The 26408-nt window shown below is 40.5% G+C and overlaps 2 protein-coding genes across 7 annotated transcripts in view; one reads left to right on the forward strand and one right to left on the reverse strand.

Moving 5' to 3' along the window:
• LOC132680586 (phosphatidylinositol 3,4,5-trisphosphate 3-phosphatase TPTE2-like) overlaps positions 1 to 20184 on the forward strand; it is a 166936-nt gene extending 146752 nt beyond the window's left edge. For all 3 annotated transcript variants that reach the window (XM_078434076.2, XM_078434077.2, XM_078434080.2), the window contains 4 exons: positions 13063 to 13154; positions 15592 to 15687; positions 17411 to 17481; positions 19380 to 20184. In XM_078434076.2, coding sequence (XP_078290202.1) covers positions 13063 to 13154; positions 15592 to 15687; positions 17411 to 17481; positions 19380 to 19494 — 374 coding nt within the window. In that variant the 3' untranslated portion in view covers positions 19495 to 20184. The remainder of the gene's footprint in view (positions 1 to 13062; positions 13155 to 15591; positions 15688 to 17410; positions 17482 to 19379) is intronic.
• Positions 20185 to 21433: 1249 nt separating this feature from the next.
• SLC25A15 (solute carrier family 25 member 15) overlaps positions 21434 to 26408 on the reverse strand; it is a 69585-nt gene continuing 64610 nt past the window's right edge. For all 4 annotated transcript variants that reach the window (XM_060637281.2, XM_078434082.1, XM_060637279.2 and 1 more), the window contains 3 exons: positions 26188 to 26357; positions 25141 to 25299; positions 21434 to 23657 (listed from right to left, as the gene is read on the reverse strand). In XM_060637281.2, coding sequence (XP_060493264.1) covers positions 23533 to 23657; positions 25141 to 25299; positions 26188 to 26357 — 454 coding nt within the window. In that variant the 3' untranslated portion in view covers positions 21434 to 23532. The remainder of the gene's footprint in view (positions 23658 to 25140; positions 25300 to 26187; positions 26358 to 26408) is intronic.

Consider the following 26408-nt stretch of genomic DNA (forward strand, 5'->3'; position numbering starts at 1 on the left):
TTTAAAAATTATAAAGGTTTTAAATAAGCTCTACAATTTCATGTCTCTCAGTCTGATATGATATCCTAAGACTGTGATTTCTCTGTTCATATTTTAAATTTTAGATAAGATCTGTGGAAACGTTGTGTAGTTAAAACTGTAAGGCACAGATGTGGAGAACAAAGGAACTGACCCAAATGTAGGAGCTCTGCAGGGGAAAAGTGGTAGAGAATTTCATGGGTTTGGTTTGCTCGTCTTGGGCTAACATGAAATGGATTATAAACATCCAGTTTGAGATGCCTCATGTAGACTTCCAGAGTTGCAACCTCAGCAGTTGTTTAGTATATAATGTGGGCCCAGGCTTGCAGAGCTGACTTAAGAAGGCCCACATGGTAAGTTAACATTCTTTCTGCACCCATGTAAATAATCAGGCCACAGCTAATGACACCAGCCTTCTTTTGTTGTTTTTCTGTTTTATTTCACTTATTATCCTCCACCTGTCCTTCAAGCCCTATCTTCTAGGCTAAGAAGTTCTGTTAGCCCTTGGGGGTGGAGACTCTTGGTGCCCCATCAGCATCCCCTTGGATCCCCTCTAACATCTCTGTGCTCCCACCCCCAGCTTCCACTCCCTTTGCTGTAATCTTCAGAGAAATACCACTGGAGCCAATTCACCTATATGGAACCCAAAATGCCTGAGAGTGACACCACCCTGTTGGGCAGCCCATAGCCATTTAGCAGGTGTACAAAAACCTAACTCTATTGCTTCAAAGTGTGACAAATTCGGCAGTACAATTTACACTAAAGAATTCCCCATGGATCAAGCTGAATCTGTTGCTTGAAATCCCACCCTTCCTTGGCTCTTAGGAGTTCCTCCTAGGAACACTTCCTTTGTAAATCACTAACACCTTAATGGTTGGCTCTGGGTCTGCTTCTAGGAGAACTCGAACTATGGGTGGCCATTTGTTTATTATTAAGGTGTATTTATAACACTATAGTCTAAGTCAGGGGATATAGCCTATATTGCAAACTGCATAAGGACAGAGACCATTATCCATTCATCTTTGAATCCCCCAGGCCATGACACATAGGTGGAGCTTGGTAAATCTCTGTTGTCTTGAACTAGGATGTCTCTGGCCTGTCTCACTACACCATCTCCCTCACCATCCACTTCTCTGATTTTATCCCTTCCTCTCTGTCCCTCCATAAATTAGCTCCAGCAACACTGGCTTTCATTTTTGTTGTTGTTGTTGTTGCCATTCTTTTATAGTAACAATTCTCGGACTTCTACATGTTGTCTCTCCTTATTTTTATAAACTTTTTCTTGGGGCTCCTGGTTGGTTCAGTCAGTAGAGCATGTGACGTTTGATCTTGGGGTTGTAAATTCAAGCCCCACACTGGGTATGGAGATTACTTAAAAATAAAATATTTAAAAATTTTTTTAATGTTTATTTTTGAAGGAGAGAGAGGGGCAGAGAGAGAGGAAGCCACAGAATCCGAAGCAGGCTCCAGGCTCTGAGCTATCAGCACAGAGCCTGACATGGGGCTCGAACTCACAATCAGTGAGATCATGACCCGAGTGAAGTCAGTCGCCCAACGGACCGAGCCACCCGGGCGCCCCCAAAATAAAATTTTTTAAAACAAACTCTTTTTATTGAAGTATATTTGACACAAAATGTTAGTTTTAGACATATGACCTAGTGATTTGGAGAGTCTGTATGTTATGTTCACAAGTGTAGCAACTGTCCAACATCATACACTATTACAGTATCACTCAATTTCCTAATGCTGTACCTTTTATCGCCATGACCTATTCATTACATAGCTGGAAGCCTTTCTCTCCCACTCTCCTTCACCTAATTCACCTCACCACTTGCTTCCCCTTTGGCAACCGTCAGTTCTCTATTTTTACAGGTCTGGTTCTGCTTTTTTTGTTTGTGCATTTGTTTACTTTTTAGATTCCACGTATAAGTAAGACCATATGGTATTTGTCCTTTTTTGTCTGACTTCTTTCATTTAGCATAATACCCTCTAAGTCCATCCATGTTCTCGCAAATGGCAAAATCTCCTTCTTTTTATGGCTAATATTCCATTGTATTTATATACCACTTCTTTATTCATTCGTCTATCAGTGGACACTTGAGTAGCTTCCATATCTTGGCTATTATAAATAATGCTGCAATAAACATAGAGGTGCAGATATCTTTTCAAATTACTGTTTTTGTTTTCTTTGGATAGATTCCTGGTAGTGCAATTACTGGATCATATGGTATTTGCATTTTTCATTTCTTGAGGAACGTCAATACGGTTTTCTGCAGTGGCTGCACCAATTTACGTCCCAACTAGTGGTGCACAAGTGTTCCTCATTCACCACATCGTTGCCAACACTTGTTATTTCTTGTCTTTTTTATTGTAGCCATCCTGACAGGTGTTAAGTGATATCTCATTGTGGTTTTGATTTACATTTCTGTCATGGTTAGTGGCGTTGGGTATCTTTTCATGTGTATGTCCTCTTTGGAAAATGTCTATTCAGGTGCCCTGCCCACCTTTAAATTGGATTTATTTTTTGGTGTTGAGTTTTATAAGTTCTTTATATTTGGATATTAACTCCTTATATACCATTTGAAAATATTTCCTCCCACTCAGGAGGTTGCCTTTTCAATTTGTTGGTGGTTTCCTTGACTGTGCAAAAGCTTACTTTAGAGAAGTCCCAATAACTTATCGTTCCTTTTGTTTCCCATACTGGAGGAGACAAATCTAGAAAAATGGTGCTAAGGCCGATGTCAACCTGAAAGGAAAAAAACCTGCAATCGAGAATACGCTACTCAGCAAGTCCACCATTCATAAGGAGAGAGAAGAAATTTCCCAAACAAAAGTTAAAGGACTTCATTACCACTAAACCAGCCTTACAAGACGTGTTAAAAGGAATTCTTTGAGTGGAAAGAAAAGACCATAATCAGAAGTAAGAAAATTATGACAGGAAAAAAATTCACAGGGAAGTGCAAACATATAATAAAAGCAGTAGATTAATCATAAAACCAGTATAGAGGTTAAAGCATAAACACACTAAAATCAATTATGTCTACAAAAATCAGCCAAGGGATTTGTGAAATAAAAGGATATAAAGTATGACATCATGTGCATAAAACATGGTTGGTACAAAGTAAAAATTTATTGCTTTTAGAATGTGTTCAAACTTAAGCAACCATAAACTTAATATAGACTGCTCTGTGTATAACATGTGTATATATGAGCTTAATGGTACTCATAAATCAAAAACTTGCAATAGAAATACAAAAAATAGAAACAAATCCAAGCATAACACTAAAGAAAACCATAAAACCACAAGTGAAGAGAGCAAGAGAAGAACAGGGAAAAACTACAAAAACACAACCATAAAACAAGTAACACAATGGCAATAAGTATATACCTAATGATAATTACTTTAAACGGACTAAATGCTCCAATCAAAAGACATGGGGTGATTGAATGGTTAAGAAAGCAAGACCCATCTATATGCTGCCTACAAGAGACTCACTTCAGACCTAAGACACATACAGACTGAAAGTAAATAGATGGAAATCTACTCCTGAAATCATTATCGCACTATATGCTAACGTGGATGTAAATTTTAAAAAAAGAAAGTAAATAGATGGAAAAACACTTACCATGCAAATAGAAGAAAGAAATCTGGGGTCACAATACTTAGACAAAATAAATTTTAAAACAAAGATGGTAACTAGAGACAAGGACATTAAATGATAAAGGAACAATCCAACAAGAGGATATAACTGTAAATATGCACCCAACATGGAAGCATCTAAATACAAAAAGCAGCTACTAACAGATCTAAAGAAAGAAACTGATGGTAACACAAAAATAGTAGGGGATTTTACAGCCCATTTACATCAACGGATAGATCATCCAGGCAGAAAATCAACAAGGAAGTAGGACCAGATGGACCTAATATATAACAGGACATTCCATCCCCAAACAGCAGAATACACATTATTTTCGAGTGTACATGGAACATTCTCCAGAATAGATCACATGTTAGGCTATAAAACAAAGCTCAATAAATTCAAAAAGACTGGAATCCTATCATACATCTTTTATGACCACAATGGTATGAAACTAGAAATCAATCACAAGAAAAAACTTAACACAAATACATGGAGGCTAAATAATATGCTACTATCAATAAATGGGTCAACCAAGAAATGAAAGAGGAAATCAAAAAATGGAGACAAATGAAAATGAAAACACAACAGTCCAAAATCTACAGATGCAGCAAAAACTGTTCTGAGAGGGAAGATTGTGGCAATACAAGTCACCTCCAGAGCAAGAAAAATCTCGAGATAAAAATAGAACTACCCTACAACCCAGCAATTGCACTACTAGGTATTTATCCAAGGGAAACAGGTATGCTGTTTCGAAGGGGCACATGCACCCCAATGTACAGCCAATGCATATGCACAGCCAAAGTATGGAAAGAGCCCAAATGTCCATCGATGGATGAATGGATAAAGAAGATGTGGTATATATATACAATGGAGTATTACTCGGCATTCAAAAAGAATGAAATCTTGCCATTTGCAACTAAGTGGATGGAACTAGAAGGTATTATGCTAAGTGAAATTAGTCAGAGAAAGACAAATACCCTATGACTTCACTCATATGAGGACTTTAAGATACAGATGTACATAGGGGAAAGGAAGCAAAAATAATACCAAAACAGGGAGGGGGACAAAACATAAGAGACTCTTAAATACGGAGAACAAACAGAAGGTTGCTGGAGGGGTTATGGGAGGGGGGATAGGCTAAATGGGTAAGGAGCATTAAGGAATCTACTCCAGAAATGATTGTTGCGCTACATGCAACATGGATGTAAATTTACATGTATGTAAATTAAAAAATTAATTTAAAAAAATCTCAAGAAACCTAACCTTATAACTAAATGAGTTGGAAGAAGAGGAATAAAGCCCAAAGCTAGTAGAAGGAAAGATATAATAAAGATTACAACAAAAATAAATGATACATAAACTAAAAACACAATAGAACAGATCATTGAAACCAGGAGCTGGCTCTTTGAAAAGACAAAAAAAATTACAAATTTTTAGCCACACATTTCAAAAAAAGGAGAGAGGACTCAAAATCATAAATGAAAGAGAAATAACAGACACCACAGAAATACAAAAGATTATAAGAGAATATTATGAAAAATTAAATGCTGACAAATTGGACAACCTAGAAGAAATGGATAAATTCATAGAAACAAACAGTCTTCTAAAATTGAATCAGGAACAAATAGAAGATTTGAACAGACCAATTACTAGCAATGAAATTGAATCAGTAATCAAAAAACTTCCAACAAACAAAAGTCCAGGACCAGATGACATCACAGGTGAATTCTACCAAACATTTAAAGAAGAGCTAATACCTATTATCCTCAAAGCATTCCAAAAAGTAGAAGAAGGAAAGTTTCCAAAATCATTCCAAGAGTCCAGTATTATCCTGATACCAAAATGAGATAAAGATATTACCAAAGAAGAAGAAGAAGAGGAGGGAGAAAGAAAGAAAGAAAGAAAGAAAGAAAGAAAGAAAGAAAGAAAACTGCAGGCCAATATCTCTGATGAACATAGATGTAAAAATCCTCAAAAAATATTAGCAAACTGAATCCAACAATACATTAAAAAAAAAACATTCATCATCATCCATTCCAGGGATATAAGGGTGGTTCAGTATTTTCAAATGAATCAACAGTGACACATCACATTAACAAGAGAAAGTATAAAAACCATATGATCATTTCAATAGATGCAGAAAAAGCACGTGACAAAATACAACATCCTTTCGTGATAAAAATTCTCAAGGGTTAGAGGGAACATTCCTCAACATAATAAAGGCCATACATAAAAAACTCACAGCTAACATCATCCTCAATGTTAAAAACCAAGAGCTTTTCCTCTAAGATCAGTGACAAGACGAAGATGTCTACTGCTATCACTACTTTTATTCATCATACTATTGGAAGTCCTGGCCACAGCAGTCGGACAAGAAAAATAAATAAAAGGCATTCAAATTGGTAAGAAGGAAGTAAAGCTGTCCCTATTGGCAGATGCCATGATACTATATAAAGTCCTTCAGCAAAAACTTCCAGAACTGATAATTCAATAAAGTCACAGGATACCAAATTAACATAGAGAAATGTGTTGCATTTCTATACACTAATAATGAAGTAGCAGAAAGAGAAATTAAGAAAAACAACCCCATTGTTAAAATTTTAAATTATTAAAATGTCCATACTACCTAAAGCAATCCACAGATTTAACGCAAACCCTATCAAAATACCAACAACATTTTTCACAGAAATAGAACAAATAATCCTAAAATTCACATGGAACCACAAAAGACCCCAAATAGCCAAAGCAATCTTGACAAAGAACAATGAAGCTGGGAGTATCACAATCCCAGATTTCAAGATATACTAAGTTGTAGTCATCATAACAGTATGGTGCTGTCACCAAAATAGAAACATCAATGAAACAGAATAATTAGCCCCAAAATGAACCCACCCTTTTATGGTCAATTAATCTAGGACAAACGAGGCAAGAATATACAATAGGAAAAAGACAGTCTCTTTAACAAATGATACTGGGAAAACTGGACAGCTACATACAAAGGAGTGAAACTCTACCACTTTCTTACACCATACACACAAACTCAGATGATTAAAGACCTAAATGTGTGGGGCGCCCGGGTGGAGGAGTCGGTTAAGCGTCCGACTTCAGCTCAGGTCACGATCTCACGGTCCGTGAGTTCGAGCCCCGCGTCGGGCTCTGGGCTTATGGCTCAGAGCCTGGAGCCTGCTTCTGATTCTGTGTCTCCCTCTCTCTCTGCCCCGCCCCCGTTCATGCTCTGTCTCTCTCTGTCTCAAAAATAAATAAATGTTAAAAAAAAAATTAAAAAAAAAAAAAGACCTAAATGTGAGACCTGAAACCATAAAATTCATAGAAGAGAGTATAGGCAGTAATTTCTTTAACATAGCCATAGCAACATTTTTTTAGATATGTCTCCTAAGGTAAGGGAAGTAAAAGCAAAATTAAAGTATGGTACTACACCAAAAGGAAAAGCTTTTTTGCACAATGAAGGAATCCATTAACCAAATGAAAAGACAACCTACTGAATAGGAGAGGATATTTGTAAATGATCTGATAAGGGGCTAATACCCAGAATATATAAAGAACATACACAACTAGGGGCACCTGGGTGACTCAGTTGGTTAAGCATCTGACTCTTGATCTTAGCTCAGGTCATGATCTCATGATTCATGAGACTGAGCCTGACATCCAGCTCTGCACTGACAGTATGGAGCCTGCTTGGGATTCTCTCTCTCCCTCTCTGCCTCCCCCCTGCTCACTTGTGTGTGTGTGCTCTCTCCCTCTCTCTCTCTCTTTCAAAATAAATAAACATGAAAACATTTTTTAAAAAGAACATCTACAACTCAACACCAAAAAGTTAAGTATCAGACTAAAAAATGGGCAGAGGACCTGAATAGACATTTTTCCAAAAAAGACCTACTACACATGGCCAACAGACACATGAAAAGATGTTCAACATCACTAGTCATCAAGGAAATATGAATTAGAACCACAATGACCTATAGCTTCACACATATCAAAATGGCTAGAATCAAGAACACAAGAAATAACAAGTGCTGTTGAGGAACTGGAGAAGGAAGAGCCTTCGTACATTATTGGTGGGAATGCAAATTGGTGCAGGCACTGTGGAAACTATTAATTAAAAATAGAATTATCATATGATCCAGTAATTCTACTACTGGGTATTTACCCAAAGAATATTAAAACCCGAATTTGAAAAGATATAGGCGGCACCTGGGTGGCTTAGTCAGTTAAGCATCCAAGTCTTGATTTCAACTCAGGTCATGATCTCACAGTTCATGGGATCGAGCCCCGTGTCAGTCTTCATGCTGACAGCATGGAGCTTGCTTGGGATTCTCTCCCTCTCTCTCCCTCTCAAATAAGTAGACTTATGTTTACATATATATATACACACACATATATATATATACACTTATGTGTATATATATACACACACATCTTTTATGTATATATGTATCTTTTATGTATATATACAAGTCTTTTATGTATATATGTATACATATGTATACTTACATTTATAAATAAGTGAACTTATTTATATACATATGCATATCTTATATACATATATACACATATATTTATATACATGTACATATACTTTTTTATGTATATACATACACATATCTTTTATGTATATATATACATACACACACATATCTTTTATGTATATATACACACATCTTTTACGTATATGTATATACATACCCACATATGTATATATGTGTGTATATACATCTTTCATGTATATACATACACACATATGTACACACACACACACATCCTTATATTTATTGCAGCATTATTTACTATGGCCATTATACGGAAGCAACTAAAGTGTTCATCAACTGATGAATGGATAAAGGTAGTGTGTGTGTGTATATATATATATATATATATAGGAATATTAAGCCATAAAAAATGAAATCTTGCCATTTGAGCGTGAATGGACCTAGAGGGTATATTGTTAAGTGCAATAATTCAATCAGAGAAAGACAAACACCATATGATCTCATTCATAAATGCAATTTAAGAAACAGAACAGGGGCTCCTGGGTGGCGCAGTCGGTTAAGCATCCGACTTCAGCCAGGTCACGATCTCGCGGTCCGTGAGTTCGAGCCCCGCATCGGGCTCTGGGCTGATGGCTCAGAGCCTGGAGCCTGCTTCCGATTCTGTGTCTCCCTCTCTCTCTGCCCCTCCCCCATTCATGCTCTGTCTCTCTCTGTCTCAAAAATAAATAAAAAACGTTAAAAAAAATAAAAAAAAAAATTAAAAAAAAAAAAAAAAAAAAGAAACAGAACAACAACCAAAAGAACCAGACTCTTAAATACAAAGAATAAACTGGTGGTTGCCAGAGGGGAAAAGGGGTGGGGTAAAGAATATTAATAGAACCCTGACCTTGATGAGCACTCAGTAACGTATAGAACCCTTAGTCATTATATTGTACACCCAAAACAAATATAATACTGTATATTAATTATACTTGACTAAATAAAGTGCCCAGAGTTAAGCCCTCTGGTCATAAAAACTTGTTAAGCCAGCTGGTTTTCAAAGCCAAACGTTACAGGGACTCATCTTCCCAGTGCAGGCCCTCTGTGCCTGCGGTGGGGTCTGATTTTCTTGCCTAAGCTCGTGGTTCCCTCCTGTTTATGGTTAGCCTTGCCGGGACAGTTCTCAACTGTCTCCCCTTCTAACCTTTTCGACGTGGCCTCCTCTCTACTGTGGAAAGTCTGTCCTGCCAGTGTTTGGGTCATTTTCATAGTTGCACTGATGTGGCTGTTACCTCAGTGTGTTTGTGGACGAGGTTAACTCAGGATCCTCCTACCCTGCCATCTTCCCAGCAACGAAAAACAATCATGATTTTTATCCTCCTTTTGCTAAAGCGGTGTACCATGTTGATGGAGTTGAAAATACGCAACCATCCCTGCGTCCCCAGAATAAATCCCACTGACTGTGGTAGATAATCCTTTTCATGTATTGTTGAATGTGGTTTGCTCATATTTTGTTGAGTTTCAGGTGTATGTTCATCAGGAAGGTTGGCCTGTAGTTTTTTTTTCATAGTGACTTCTGTCTGGTTTTGGTGTAAGTAATGCTGGCCTTGTAGAATATATTTGGAGGTTTTCCTTCCTCTTCTATTTTTGGGGATAGTTTGCAGAGAATAGGTATTAACTCTTCTTCAAATGTTTAGAATTTACCTGTGAATCCATCTGGTCCCGGGCTTTAGTTTAAGAGTTGTTTGATTACTGATTCAGCTTCATTACTAGTAATTGGTCTGTTCAGATTTCCTATTTTTTCCTCAGTGTTGGAAACACCAGCTTTCTTTTGGAATAAGAATAACCTTCCTTTGAGATTGTTATGATCAAAACAGAAGGGGGATGGGGAGACTGTCAGAAGAAAGGGTGAAAGAATTTGAAATGAGAGTAAATTGTCTAGTGAACGCTTCTGGGATTATCTCCACCTCTCATGGTCTTTAAGCTATTTTGTAACTGTAAGTTGTAGAAAACTGGTAATGCTGCAAATAATTTTTGTACTTAAAAATGCAAATTAGTTGTGTCCGGTGGAATGCAATGGATTATTGAGCCATTTTGTATTTATTTGTAAATTCATGCCATCAGCCCTTATCCGCCTATAAATGTACAGTACTTTATTATTTTTTAAACATTTTTAATGCTTTTTATTTTTATTTTTGAGAGACAGAGAGAGACAGCATGAGTGGGGGAGGACCAGAAAGAGAGGGAGACCCAGAAGCCGAAGCAGGCTCCAGGCTCCGAGCTGTCAGCACAGAGCCCGACGCGGGGCTCGAACCCACAAACTGTGAGATCATCACCTGAGCCGAAGTCAGACGCCTAACCGACTGAGCCACTCAGGCACCCCTATTTTTTATTTATTATTTTTTAATGTTTATTCATTTTAGAGAGAGAGACCAAGTGCGCGTGGGGTAGGGGCAGAGAGAGAGAGGGAGACACAGAACCCGATGTGGGGCTCAAACTCATGAGCCCTGAGATCATGACCTGAGCCAAAGTTGGACCTTCAACTGACTGAGCTACCAGGTGCCCCAATGCGGTACTTTTTTAAATTTAAGTATAACGTACATTAGCTTATATTTGTTTCCGGTGTACAATATAATGATTTAACAATTTTATACATTACTCAGGGCTCATCAAGGTAAGTGTACTCTTAATCCCCTTTATTTCACCCATCCCCCCACCCACCTCCCTTCTGCTAACCACCAATTTGTATTCAAGAGTCTGGTCTTTTGTCTCTCTTTTTCTTTCATTTATTTTCTCTAAATTTCACATATGAGGGGATTCATATGGTATTTGTCTTTCTGACCTATTTCACTTCGCATTCTACTCTCTAGGTACATCCACATTGCTGCAAATGGCAAGATTTCATTCCTTTTTATGGCTGAGCAACATTCATTCCATGGTATACGTACACATCTTCATTATCCATGCATCTGTCAATAGACACTTGGGTTGCCTCCATATATTGGCTATTGTAAATAATGCTGCAATAAACATAGGAGTGTACATATCTTTTCAAATTAGCATTTTTATATTCTTTGGGTAAATACCTAGAGTGAAATTACTGGACCATATGGTAATTCGATATTTCATTTTGTGAGGAAATTCCATACTGTTTTTCCCAGTGGCTTGTGCAGTACTTTGAATGAGCTGTAACATTTTACTGGTTTCTTATTAATGAGTAAAATAAAATTTTTGACATGTATTAAAAAAATGCAAGGTAGATGGGGTGGCTCAGTCAGTTAAGCGTCCGACTTAGGCTCAGGTCATGATCTCACGTTTGTGAGTTGGAGCCCCACGTCGGGCTCTGTGCTGACAGCTCAGAGCCTGGAGCCTGCTTTGGATTCTGTGTCTCCCTCTCTCTCTGCCCCTCCCCTGCTCATGCTCTGTATCTCTCCGTCTCTCAATAATAAATAAACGTTAAAAAAAAATGCAAGGTAGAGGACAGTGCTATGGTATGCGTACAGGACAGTGTTATGATATGCAACGATTTCTGTAAAACAAAAGTGGGGAATAACATGTATTCATGTTTGCATATATATACGTAAAAACTTCTGGGAGGGTATATATTCATATTTGATTATATATGCATAAAAAACATCTATTTGGAGTTGGAGAAATAAATGGGGGGGTGGATGAGACAGACTCTTCACTTCATGTCTTTTCTACCTTTTATATTGTGTAAATAGGGGTGCCTGGGTGGCTCAGTAGGTCAAGCATCTGACTCTTGATTTCGACTCAGGTCATGATCTCACGGTGCATGGGATTGAGCCCATCATGCTCTGCACTGACAGCATAAAGCCTACTTGAGATTATCTCTCTCCCTCTGTCTCTGCCCCTTCCCAACTCATGCTTGCTCTCTCTCCTTCAAAATAAACTTTAAAAGTTACATTGTGTAAATATGCTTCATTTTAAAAGTTTTAAATGTGTGGTAATCTAAGCTTAGAAAGCAAGTATTTCAATTCGTTTAGCTGTTCATTTCACTGATCTCCAGTTGGCATCAGTGGGAAGAGATTCTCCAGCTGGAATGGGGCCAGGGGAAGACAGGCAAAGAAATGATGATGGTCTACTACAAATTAATAATGTTTGGTGGAAACAAAGCAAACATAATATGACCATCAAGAATGATCTATATATATATATACATATACATATATATATATATATACGTATATATATGTATATATATATATATATATATACACACATATATACATATATATATGTGTGTATATATATATATATATGACTTTGTTAGAATATTTTTTTGAGTTCTGTACCTTTATTTCTGTGCATATTTTTGTGACCTGCATGGGTAAAAGGAAAGCACTAAAAATTGAAGGCTTGAGAAACCAGCCCTTTTAGGAACTACTAAAAGAAGGTCCTCTGAATTGAATACAGGGAGAGAAACCATTTGTCTGTATATGTATACTGAACATCACAGGAATGTTTAGGTATAGCCATCCAGTATTTTCATGGCGACTGCCCTGGGAACTGGAGTTAAAGGACGGCAAGAGGAATTTAGGCTATTTATTATTAAGAAACAGTATTGGGTATCTGAAAAATGCAACCCATCAGCAGGAAAGGGTACAAGTCCCATTCCCTGATTTTTTTTTTCTAGAAAGGTGAAATGAAAGAGAGAAAATTCTGAGAAGCCGAACTATATTTCTTTTTTTCCCCCCTCTCCAGCCTTATAAATTGGGCTTTGGGAGACAAAGTTGGGCTTGAAGCTTTGTCTTTTAAAGACAGAATTCACGCAAGACCCAAATGATTCAGTATTGACACACTGTGAGCTGGAATAATTTTCTTTCTAAACCATAATGTGAATTGGTAAGACATTTTGATCTTTGCTCTAACTGGCCTAATTTTGTTTCATTCAGGTGTTGGAAAAGGCAATGGAAATGATCTAAAAGTACAAATAATATTGCACCGCAAAATCGTCTTTTTAAGTTCTGCTTCCAAAAATTGTTGGGTAAGAGCACGTAAACTGAAAATGCTGGCATTTGTTTTAATTCTCCACGTCAATCAGCATGTTGACCTCCCAGACCGTCACTCACCACAAAGAAAGACCATGCTGTTTTCTGGTTACCATCCAACTTGGCATCCCTGTGTTCAGACACAAGTCAGAGCACAAACTCCTTATTCAAAATAGTCTTTTCAGGGCATTTTCCAAACTATCTTTTCAGTTCAGTGTGTTGCTTTGCCTTTCCCTTTTACACAAATGCCAAGCATGTTCCCAGGAATTTATCAGAGTTTTCGATTCATGTATCTGGTCATTTTTAGCTAAATAGTCTTCTTCTTGTCATTTTATAATATGGTACTGATTCTGAAATTATAAGCTTATAGGTGATTGGCATGCACACTAAAAAGATGGAGACATCAAGACTGTACCTCAAAAATATGATTCAGGGAATCTGGAATGGGGCTCAGGAGTCTCTCGAGTTAGCAATGTCCCAAGTGATTCTATCTCACATGTCCTGTGGGTCTGCACCTTCAAGAGTAACCCAAGTGGCTGGCTGGATGTAGCTCTCTGCCCAAAAGCAATGGGACCTGGTATGCCTAAGATCATCAACCCTTTCTGAAGCAATAAGAAACCTTCCTAGATCTAAGAAATATAAACTCTTAGAATTCTCTCGCAGGCTTGCCTCTATTCTATCACTTCTCCAGCACTACTCCTTCCCCTCTCCTCCACGGAAGGCCCTCGCCCAGTCCTGATCCTTGGCTTTCTGTTCTTACCTCTGTACGTACCCTACTCTTGGTTCTGCTCGTCCATTCCCCTGCCTTATATATTTTTTTCTTTCTTCCACTCCGCACATGTTTATGAGCACCTACCGGGACCCACAACATGGACGGTCTCTGCCCCAACAATCCAACCGTGTTTGTCAGTCCACGTTTGTCAAATGAGTTTTTCCTCTGCTTGCGCAACTGACACCAGAGTTCTCTCACTCAGGCCTTAAAATTTAGCAGTATCTTTGATTCTCTCTTTGCTGTGCCTGCACATCCAGTCAGTCACTAATTCCTGTTGATTGTACCCTTGGAATCTCTCTTCACTCTCTCCGTTCCTTTCTGTTCCTGTTGCCAACACCTCATTTGTTCATGCCCAGATTTCCACAACGGTCTCCCTACCTCTTCTTTCCCCTCACACAATACAGTATATAGAGTCCTGCAATATGCAGGTATTTCATTGCTCCAACAGTGAAAAGCCGTAAGTAGAGAAGACACACGGCATGCCTGTAGTCAAAGCCAGTTAATATCTTTGGCTCAGCATTATCTGTAAAGATCACATACCAAGTGTTTTGAGGATTAGGTAATATACGTGAAGTTTCTTTGTGAGTGATAAATCGCTAAATAAGTGTTATATGTGATCATCATCAGGCCACTTTGTCACATAGGAAATGCCCCCCTCTCCATATTCTTCAACTTCATTCTTATTTCCCTGGCTCTTGAACGTTAGCCATAACATACCTGAGACCTGAGCTCACTTCCATCAGGTACTTGACCTGCAGACTCCATTCCAAGTAGAGTGGGTGTCCTCTGGCCCTTGGAACACAACACTCTTAATTTCTGCTTCATGTTTTTGCTGGTCTTTCCTCCCCCTCTCCCACACCACCCTGCCTCCACTGGATTCTCTTTTCAGTGCTCCTCACTTATGCAAATCCTTCCATGCCCAACTCTGTTTCTACCTTCTCTGTGAACCTTTCTCATTCTATGCTGCTTGTTAACCTCTCCAGAGTCTTCATCATCTAGCTTGACATGTAATTTATGCCATTCTGTTACTTCTTGTGCGTGTAGCTCAACCCTCCCCGTTCCTGAAGCATGCCTCGAGTCTGCACCTTCTTTTCTATTTTGCACAGGTACATAGACTTTTCTTATTGTGGGGGCCACTATTACACGAGGGTAATCAATAACAAAGAAATACTTAGTATAGCTTCAAGAAAGTCCTTCGTTCCAGAAACTTGGCCAATTCTTGGTCACTCCATCCAGCAGTCAGCCATGGACAAGGTCCATGATCCCATCAGCTGACCCCTTTTTGATAAAACATGACCAATTATGTATTGCTTTTTGAATGTGAAGGCTAGCTTTAAAACCGAGCATGTTAGCATATCCCAGCATAAGAAAACCAAGTGGCACACGTTCAACCGTAATGTTTACTTGGTTAAACTCTAATGGAAATGGGAACGCTTTGTTCTTTACCACTGCCCTACCAAGACCTCCAAACATGTTGGCCTTTTAAAAACGTAACAGTATTGCAACTTTATAGAAATAATGATTCACGTTTACATGTAGTGACTGGACTATGAGACCAAGCGTACTTGATAAATACAGGAGGCCTTGATCTGTGACCATGAACTTCACTGTTCTCTTACCAGCTGGTTTTAAGGTTGTGAATTCCATGTGTTCATTCACAGATACTTCACGATATTGAAACAGACAACGTAATAATTCATTTATCCAGCTGTCCACCTCTGTATGATGATGTGAAAGTACGGTTTCTCTCTTCCTCAGTGAGTAATCAAGAAACAGTGTTATTCTCGTCTGGTCTCTTGAATTATTCTGCTTTAGGATTTCCTTTCCTACAATTCCCGGCAAGAAATAGGAGATGTCAAGCCCTGGCCAGGGAGAGGGAGAAAAACAAGTCAGATCCATAACAAAAATTTTTAAAAGAACCTAAACTGGTTTTTGCTCATTTTTTCTAAATTCTATACAGTTTGCATATATTTTCAAATAAGAAAAAAACCAAGGTATGTTTATTGCAGAGCAGTGATCACATTTTTCTTTTATATCTCTAAAACACATTGTTCCCCATAATTTGTAGTTTATGGTGTTGAAAGCATCTTTCAACAAACACCTTCTTTCCTTAAGGTAGCATTGTTTGTAAATTTATGTGTACGTTTAACTCTATGAATCTATACTGTGTAGAAAGCATCCTTGAACTAACATCTTCTTTCATTAATTAGAAGTGTTTGCAGTAGAGAACGAACAGAGGGTTGCTGGAGGGGAGTTGGATGGGGGGATGGGCTAAATGGGTGATGAACATTAAGGAGGGCACTTGTTGGGATGAGCACTGGGTGTTATTTAAGTGATGAATCACTAAATTCTGCTGAAACCTATCTTACCATATATGTTAACTAACTGGAATTTAAATAAAAACTCGGGGGTAAAAGGGAGATTTTACTTTCCTTTGGATTGACATATAATTCATTTTAAATAGTATTTTTTTAAGTTTATTTTGAGATCGACAAATACAGCATGAGTGAGGGAGGGGCAGAAAGAGAGAGAGAATCCAAGCAGGCTCTGCACGGACAGAACCTGGGGGCTTGAACCCATGAAACCATGAGATCATGACCTGAGCTGAAACCAAGAGTCAGATGCTTAACCAGCTGAGCCACCTAGGCACCTAGGAAAGTTTTTTTAAAAAAGTGTTTTTAATCCGATATTTGCCTTACATAAAATGAGAATGTTTGCCATAGTCATTACTCTGAATATCATGAGTGTATAATTTATATTGAGCAGTCATAAAGTGCACGAGTGTTATTCTATATGTAACAAATTTCTAAAGGTCAGTAGTTTCATTTTCCTATTAAAATTATCAAGCAGAACTGCCAACAAGTAACTATGTCGATCAATTTAAAATGTATATCCTGTGCCCTCCTTCATGCCCTGCTTGCTCTCTGTTGTGGGAGAATCTATTCAGTACTGAAAAAAGTATCTGTGTTGAAGCAAGTGACCCATACTGGATTTGAATAACGAAACCAGTCTGAACTCTGTCTCAGTCGGTGGTCTCTAAGCAGAAGCACTGCTTCAGGCACCGGCCCAAGCAATGTTGGTCATTTTGTGATATTCAAGGGCCAGGAGATGAAAACACTTTCAAAATGTTTAGGTATTTTTATCACCAATAATGACAATTATCAATGTAGCTGCCCCTTGTAGAAATGGATGATCTCTTCAGGCATAAACTAGTATAGGTTTCTGTTTAGAACTAAACTATATTAGAAGACTATTGCTTAAAGGTACAGAAAAAATTACATTTCCTTACATTTTGATAGAAAGAGCCATTTCTTAAAGCCTCCTCCTTTGTGTCATGAGTATAAAGTTATACACTGTAAGTGCTCTGTACTTAATGGCTGCAACTGACAAATATAGAAATGAATGGAATTTTAATCCCTTTGGAATTAGCTTTTGGTATCAATGTTACTATGAAAAATAACTTTTTTTTTTTAATTTTAGGTTCTTCCTAAATACTATGACAACTGCCCATTTTTCTTCTGGTTCCATACATCTTTTATACAAAATAACAGGTATGGCTCTGATACAATCCAGTAGAAACGGCTTAATCTTCAAGGTCTGTGTAAAGTGCGATGGCAAACCTTTTGCTGATTGCCATATGCTCAATTTACAGAAACCAAGAATCCTCAAATTCCCCAATTCTTCACTGCCTTTCTCCTCTTAATCTGGTTATGTAAAATATATGGCTATTCTTGGAAACTACCGTTGCATTATCCTCAAGGTCCGTGCCATAGGACTGTTTCACAGAAGTTAAAACGTGTTCTGATCAGATCTGGAGTATGGTAATAAAGCCCTCCCATGCAAGTTTGGTAGGAGTCTGCTCAGTACCCTGTGGGAGGTCCTCCCAATGTGTTAATTTACCTAGACCGACCACCCACTAAATTCTATGCCCCAAAGGAAGGCATCTTCTAGGGAAGCTGCAGCTAAAGGTGATTGACACACTTAGATCTAGGACAGAAGTTAGAAGACACAGTAAGCATTAATGAAGACCGCTTTAATAGTCCCCCATTTAAAAATGACTTTCTTGGGGTGACTGGGTGGCTCCAAGTCTTGACTTTGGCTCAGGTCATGATCTCACATTTGTGAGTTCAAACCCCGCATTGGGCTCTGTGCTGACAGCACAGAGTCTGCTTGGGATTCTCTCTCTGCCCCTCCCCTGTTCATGCTCTCTCTCAAAAAGAAAAGAAAAGAAAAAAAAAAACCTTTCCCAGTTTAGTTATTAGAAAATCATTTTTAAGCTTATTTTTTAAAAAGTATATTGAGTGGGGGAGGGGCAGAGAGAGAGGGAGACAGAGTCCCAAGCAGGATCTGCACTGTCAGCTCGGACCCCAAAGTGGGGCTTGACCCAGGACCCAGGAGATCACGACCTGAGCCGAAACCAAGAGTCAGAGGCTTAACCAGCTGAGCCACCCAGGCACCTAGGAAAGTTTTTTTAAAAAAAGTAATTATTGACTGAAGATTATTCCAAGAAAACTTCTACTTGTCTGGAAACTCATTCCTGAGTCTAGACATTCTCTAGAATTCTAGTGCTCTAGTACTTTAAGGAGTATTTGTTCTTTAGCGCTGAAAATTTGAGGTGTATTGTTATCACCATACCGTAATCATCATCCAATACAAAAAGGGAAAAATATTCCAGAACCGGAGTTTTGAGGTAGCTGTGACTGTATGTGGCATGAATCGACAGTTCCCATTACATATAATCCCAGCCTTTTCTTCAAATCTGACCACCTCCTCTCACACCTCGAGTCCAGTAAAGGCAACAGTAAGTTGGATATCTGGTCTACATCCTTCTGATGCACCTATTTAATGGATAGAGTGAACTTTGGATTTGATGGGGGAATTTTTACCAGTTTTTCCCTGGGTGTATACAAACAATAAACTTTGACTCCCAACACGAGCCAAGCCCCTCAGTTGAGATCTGGGTGAAACTTCATTGGGTGTGACTCTTCCAAAGTGGTTCTTGCCACGGGGCACAATTTTTTCCTTTAAAACACATTGATCATACTAGAGAGGCAATGAGTTAGAAACCTATAAAAGTGAGGAGAGAAGTGATCTAATTTTCCCTACTGCTTGGTATAGCTGTTTGATTAGCTGCAAGGTGGTTAACTGGTCAAAAATGCCTCTGTCCTCATTTAAAAGACTCGGTATTTTATTACTTGGTTTTAATACACACCTAGTCTCTCTGGAGGATTTCACATGGCAATTTATTAATGTCGAATGTCCTTAATCCTATAAAAGGCAATGTGAAAAGAATCGGTGATGTGTAATTACTGATGATTAAGATTTGGTTGGCTGTGGAGAGGTGCGGGGAGCTGGCTAGAGGGGATCGGACAGAGGCTGCGACTAACCGTGGCAGGTGGGTCTCCTTTTTTACCCTTCTGTGCTTGCAACGATGTTTCTGCTTTTCTAGGCTTTATCTTTCAAGAAATGAATTGGATAATCCCCATAAACCAAAAACATGGAAAATTTACCGTCCAGAGTTTGCAGTCGAGGTATTTTTTGATGAGGTCGTAGCTGGTACCTAATTAAGCGTAGTTCCCTTTCTCGGACAGAATCATGTTCTTCACAATCCCTGCCACATATTTGTAGCTTCTAAACCTCCTTCCTTGCTGGTATACTTATATTTACATTCATGTACATATGTTTTTGCCAAACCTATTAAATACATACAAAGTAAAATCTCAAGGGTGCTTCTTACTTTCTGAAGGAGTTAGGTCATGTTTGCGAGAACTAACGTTCTCATGTACTGTGTTCCAAATTATCACTCTGAAGAACCTTTACATAACAAACCTTAAAATATTTAAGAATTATGATTCCTCCCAATAATCTGAGTTTACTTATCTAAAAATACAAGTATTCCCTGCTTTGTTTTACATTTTAATTTCAGATCAGAAAGGTCACTTCTGTTTTCTTCCTCTGCTTGATTTATAAACTACTTAACAAACATCAGATTGGCACAAAGACTTGTTTTCAACCCAGAAAACTGTGTACACAAGCAGACCCACCAGTGCATGGACTAATTACACACGCAGACTTCGGGGAGGGCACAGGAATCTCGGTAAACACAAGCAGCGGTTACTGAATATTCTATTTATTTTTGCACCTTCACGAGTGAAGTCAAAGGAAATGTTTGCCTAGAGAAATCTAGATTCTTTTAAAGTCCACCTCCTTCTTCACCAACCCTGCTCACAGCCAAGTTCACTTAAGTTTAGGGAACTCTGAAGGAAGGTCATCTTTGCATTGTAAATATCGGGTAGTCCTGTGTCCCCAGGGAATCATTTTCTCTTACTATTTTATTCCAAGTACCTTCCCCGTCATTGTACCTTGACTGTCCTTATTTATGAACATGGCATGATAGGTTCACTTTTTCCCTCCAGTCAGCCCACAAGGGGTCCCAGCTGCCAGTGCAGCAACCTACCTGAAGGCTCCTTTTGGAGGAAAAGTCTTTCAAGTTCTGAACGTGTTGGGACTAGATTACTTCCTGTAATTTGTGATAGGAATGTGTTGCAGCAGAACAGCTGGTACTGTTTCCTTTAAATTTTTTTAATGTTTAATTTTGAGAGAGAGAGAGACAGTGCAAGGGGGGAGGGGCAGAGAAAGGAGACACAGAATCTGAAGCAGGCTCCAGGCTCTGAGATGTCAGCACAGGGCTCAAACTCACAAATGGCCAGGTTATGACCTGAGCTGAAGTCAGATGCTTAACCAGCTGAGCCACTCAGATGCCCCTGTACTGTATCCTTTAAAACCCATGCAGCAGTGAGCTACAGCGGGCAGATCAGGTGGCAGGCTTAGGTCAGTGGGAAAATACCGAGCTGGCTCAGTGAGGAGCAGTAAGGTCTAGCCCTTCTCAATACTGGCAAGAAGGAAGGAAGGAAACCCCCATTAAGTCTCTTGTTTTTTGAAATATCATAGCCGGGGTTTCTCTTCTCTAACCCTCTAAGGTGCATCAAGATTCCTGGCCCTTATGAGGTGCCACACTATCGTGCTTTTGCTCCTATAAAGAGATTTTATGGGAGGTTTCCACCTTAGAGCCCAATGTAAATACTTCCTTCGAACAACTCGAAAAACTTACATCATAATACATCAGAACAATACCAGTTTTCTTAAATAGAATTTACTACCCAGAATAGAATTATCCAAAACTGAATAGCAAGTTTCACTATTTTTTAGAAATAGAACAGCATTCTGCCCCATCAGAAACATCACAGGTACCACCTGGCAGAGGGAGATTAATGCTAGCGGGCCAAGTTTCACAACTGCAGTGTAATAAAGAACACATTTTTGTCAATTTACTTACAGTGAAATTATTTTACATCAGGAATGATGCTGACCAAAAAAAAAAAAAAAAAAAAAAAAAAAAAAAACTCATTGCAATGAAGCCACCACCTTGAAACCTTACTATACTCTTAAGCAGTCCTGACAGTTGGTTCTTAGCATGTAAAATACTTAAAACAACTCATGTACTCAAATTTTAGGTAAATAATTTAATGATAGAACACCAGAATTGCTTTAAACACACAACTTCAACTTACTATTTTTGGAGTACAGATCTTAAATGGTACAAATTGTATTCAAATACTGAACCATGAATTAAGCAAATAGAATGGGAAAAAAAAAATTCCCCTGATTTAGGTTTCATTCCTTACTCTTTTCCTTGCCTCAGACTGCTACTATTGCAGATGTTTAATTGAATCTTAAAAGGACAACATATGAGAAGGTCCCCTGCCAACAGGCCTAACTCAGATGGGCTCACAGATTCTCAAGTAGCTCACTTCCTGCTGGAAGCCAGCCCCATTTTCTATTTTGCTTCGGTCCAGGCCTGTTCAGATGAAGCACCACTCAGTAGCTACTGACCACTTAAGGTATGGAGAGAAAGGTAGAAAAATGATTTTCTTTCAAAGAAAACGCAGGTGGCTGACCAGCCATTGCTCCAGAGTCCATCAGGCACAACACTGAGCACCCCTCCCCAAATGTCCACAGCAGCCCCCCCGGGTCAGCATGTCACTTCCCTGACCCTCCTGCTTTGGGCATATCAGAAGCTTTGCAGAACACAAAGCTTAAGGAAACCGGAGGTTTCACGCAAGGGTTTCATTGTGCCAACAATGACAGAAGCACACGGGACAGACACAGGTCAGCCTGCTTAAAAACACTTGTTACCGAGAGAGTCCTTGCTGGTCTTGGAGCAGCACGGAATGATGGGGCTTGCCTAAGTGGTGACAAGAGGGATCCTCTTAGACCAGGTGACCTGAGCTTCTGTGGTTGTTGTTAGTGCATACATATGGCAGAACTTAATTACTTGGCTTGTTTCCTTGCTTTATAAAGTCACCCCCTATATATAATCATCATGAGGATCCACTGACCGCTGGTTCCAAATGTAAAAGGCTCCAACTCCGTAAGAAACATGGCAAGCAGTTATGGATCCCAAGATAAACTTCAGAAAGGGCCAGCCCCGACATCACTCACTGTGGAGGACACGCACTATGTTGTGTCCAGTTCCATCGGAGAGAGGACTTTGCCCACGAGCACCATCACTCAGTCACCAGCCAGGGAAAAGGGCTTCTCTTGGCTTTGGCACTCTGCTCCCTGGAAGGGTTTCTGATCGGTGGAGGCAATGAGTGAGTGTTCAAAAGTGGATCAACAGCCCATAGGTGGTCCAAAGGAATACTCTGGAATCCTACCCAGGCCAGGACCCAGAGACAGAAGCTAAGGGCTGCTGTCAGTCATTGGTCTTCACAAAGCAAAGCAGCACAGTCCCCTCCCCTCAGCCCCTTCCTCAACCTAAAGCCCAGCAGAGGGGAAGTTCTTTGGGAGGGGAGAAGGGAAGTCGGCACAGGTAAGGCTACGCCGCTCTAGGCCTAGATCCCACCTAGAATGTGGCCCCATCTAGAAAATGAATGGCACTATTTTAACAGGACATCTTGGGAAATTCCAAGATGCTTACTCTAAATTTGTATCAGTAACACGGAAGCCACTCCAGTATGCAAGTGTGCTCTCCTCTACCAGTTCTAGACTGATATTTTAGTTTTCAAGCACCACAGGAAAACTTTTTAAAATCTTAGCCGCTTAGTGTAGTGCATGTGCTAAGCAGATTTTAAAAGAGACCCTACATCTACAATGAGTCAGGTATGCGTTTATAGCCATTTCATGAACATGGTTACCTCTGGGTTTTTCTGGTGAGATCTGAGACTAAACATGGAACCAGCCTTGCTTTTCTAACAACATGCAACCATCCAAACTGCATGGACACACACGGGTTTACGCAAAAGCCCTGACAGAACTATATTTAGCCTTTCAGATTGGACATAGGGGCCAGCGGCTCACCCTAAATGCCCCACCGAGGACAAGAGCAGCAACTTTTCTATTCAATTACAGGCAAAAATTATAGGATATAAAATAGAGGCTCTTCCATAAAGTGTAAGATTTAGGGTAGGATAAGGGAAGACCAAAAAATAAAATTCTTATGAAACCAAAGTAATTCTACATTGGTCTTGTATTCCACGAAACCCTGAGATGAACTGTCATCCTCAAACGCCGATACTTGGATCTAGGTTCACCAGGACACTTCAGTATGCTTCAAACTGGCTCATCATCAACTTCCTGCTGTACTCGTAGGCCAAAAATAGCGCCCCATTGGCAGGGAATGCTCGAATCATAGTAGGTTTCAGTCCAGAATATAAGGCCGTTATTCCTAGAAGACAAAAAGTGACCCAAGTCTGAGACATCACGTGAAACTGCAGAGCACAGGGCTGTGTACCTACAGATCCAGACAACGCACTACAAACCAGTAGGTGATGGAAGAACTTCCTTCCAGGTTTCCCTGGACTAACAGGAACGAAGCAGACTAATGGAAACAAGGACAAGCGTCAGGCCTCCCAGCAAAACTGGCGGATGCTCAGGTAACACACACTAATCTCATGCCTGGTTCATCCCCAGGAAATGGATCAGGCAGAGCAGAGGCCTCACCTGGCAGCCCAGGGCCCCCGGGGGGGCAGCGGCTTTGCGGCGTCCCCTGGGAGGGCGAGGACCATAAGGCATCGGGCGAAGAGCACGGGCGCTTAAGTCCGCGTCCCGTGTCGACTGCTGGCACTGCCCAAGGTGGCTATGCAGATCCAGGTGGGTAAGGGAGGTGGGAGGACTCTGTAAAACTATCAAGTGTTCTGCAGCTTTGGGACATGAACCAAACTGTTCCACACACAATAACTGTGCTCTCGCTCAAAATCAAGACAGAAGGGCACCTGGGTGGCTCAGTCGGTTAAGCGTCCAACTCAGTTTTGGCTGAGGTCATGATCCCATCATTTGTGGAACTGAGCCCTGCATCTGGCTCTGAGCTGACAGTTTAGGGCCTGCTTGGGATTCTCTCTCTCTGCCCCTCCCCGACTCATGTTCTCATTCTCTCTCTCTCCCTCCTCCCCTGCCCCCCCACCCCCAAAAATAAACATTAAAAAAAAAAAATCAAGGGCCACCTGGGTGGCTCAGTCTGTTCATCGTCTGACTTCAGCTCGGGTCATGACCTCATGGTTCGTGAGTTCGAGCCCCACATCGGGCTCTGTGCTGACAGCCTGGAGCCTGCTTCAGATTCTGTGTCTCCCACTCTCTCTGCCCCTCCCCTGCATGTGCTCTGTCTGTCAAAAATAAACAAACATTAAAAAAAATTTTTTTTTTAACCAAGACAGAGAAGTTCACATCCCAAGTTGTACAGTGGATGCCAGAAGAACAGGTCTTGACTCACTAGTGGCATGAAACTGGCTTTATCCAAACATCACCTGGAGAGTCTTTATATTCTTGTATAACTCTCAAAATTAATAGCAAATTGCCTTCAGGAGGACTTAGCATTAAGAATTTGTTGCGCGTTCTTTTAAATCCCTCAGCGTCTCTGTTAGAGGTCGTTTCTGATAGCATCTGTATTACGTAAAACAAATGGTACGGCTTCAAAACATTCATCCCCTTGGACACAGACCGTATTTTAAAAATTCCCTCCAGGTGACTTAACAACTTCAAACATGGCTGAGAATGAAAGGAGTCTCAAGAAAGGGTGTGAAAACAGCACCAGGGCTGGAGAGAGGCGGCGGGGGGGAGAGCGCAACCACACTCCCTGATCGACCTCGGGAAGGTTGGCGGAGAAACGACCACACTGGACACACCTACTCTGTTTCTGCAATGAGCAGACTCACCTTCATTTTTCACGATGCTTATCAAGGTTCCGACAAATCCTGCCTGTTTTCCAGACATGGAAAGGACTTGAATTCTGGATTTGACGCAATCCACTGGGTACACAGCCAGCCAGAGGCAGATTCCACCAACTCCACCGCTTAACATCAAAGGGACAGGGCCTAGGCGAGGAAATCGGCAAACAGCGTTTTGCCTCAAGAACAGCATTTCCAGAGGTCAGGGCAGCAGCGGCTGCAGCAAATAAAATTGCTAATGCGCAGAGCACAGTCCTCAGAAGGAGCGGCCAAAGCTCTGCGGGCACAAGGTCCCTTGTGGCACTCGGGGTCGGCCCCTCATCGTGCCAGGTCCGTGCTGATCACCGTGGCCTGTCTTCCAGGGGGCCGGCCCACACAGAAGCAGCACGCCCCGCCGGGAGGAATGAGAACGGTGGCCACTGAGACACAGGCCACGATCTCTTCAACTCTCTCACTCTCAAGTGTTTCGATATTTTAATGCCTCACGGCCCTGATTCTTCCTTTACCATGAAAACCCAAATTGTCTTATTAAGCACAACGGTTAAGCCTGGGAGCCTGCCGAATCCCAGAGTGAAGTCCAAAACACTGAAGGGAGGTGTTGGAGAATAAAAAGGAATCATTCATGGGAGCCAAACGTGGCCATGGTTTGTCATGAGTCATGACATGAGTCAAGCAGCTCAGTAGGATTATCTAGAAAGAACTACACTTTCCAGCGCTCTGGAAACACTCTTGAGATTTATTACCAAGTTTTAAGCTTACTGCAAAATCCTTTATGGGCCATTCACCCATTTATTGGAGATTTCCCACAGGGAAGGTAATTTTGATATTCTCCCCTAACACATGTTATTCCAGTAAAGAAGTTTGGGATGCACGGCTTCATCCCCGTCCCGGGGACATTACCACACCGACAGGAAGGTGCCAAGTTCCCTGCCGGCCTCCAGAAACGCCAGACAGACTCCCACAGCACACCTGGCCGCCACGCCACTCTGGGGCGCAGCCCATCCCAGCCGACGGGGTCAACGTGGGCACACCTACCTAGTTCATCCTTCGATCTTCCTGATGCAAAAAACGACCTGCTCAGTTCGTAGCCGCCGAAGAAGAAGAAATAGCCTGGCACCTCTCGGAGTAAAGTGCTGGAGAGGCCGTGGTAGAAGCCCAAGGGGCCGTCCTTCCTGAGGACGCTCTTCACCACGGACCAGACTGTGCTGTGAGGAGACAGTGAGCCGCACTTAGGGCAGGCAGCGGCTGATTCTAGA

Source organism: Panthera onca, chromosome A1, assembly GCF_046562875.1.
Source record: "Panthera onca isolate mPanOnc1 chromosome A1, mPanOnc1 haplotype 2, whole genome shotgun sequence".
Lineage (NCBI taxonomy): Eukaryota > Metazoa > Chordata > Mammalia > Carnivora > Felidae > Panthera > Panthera onca.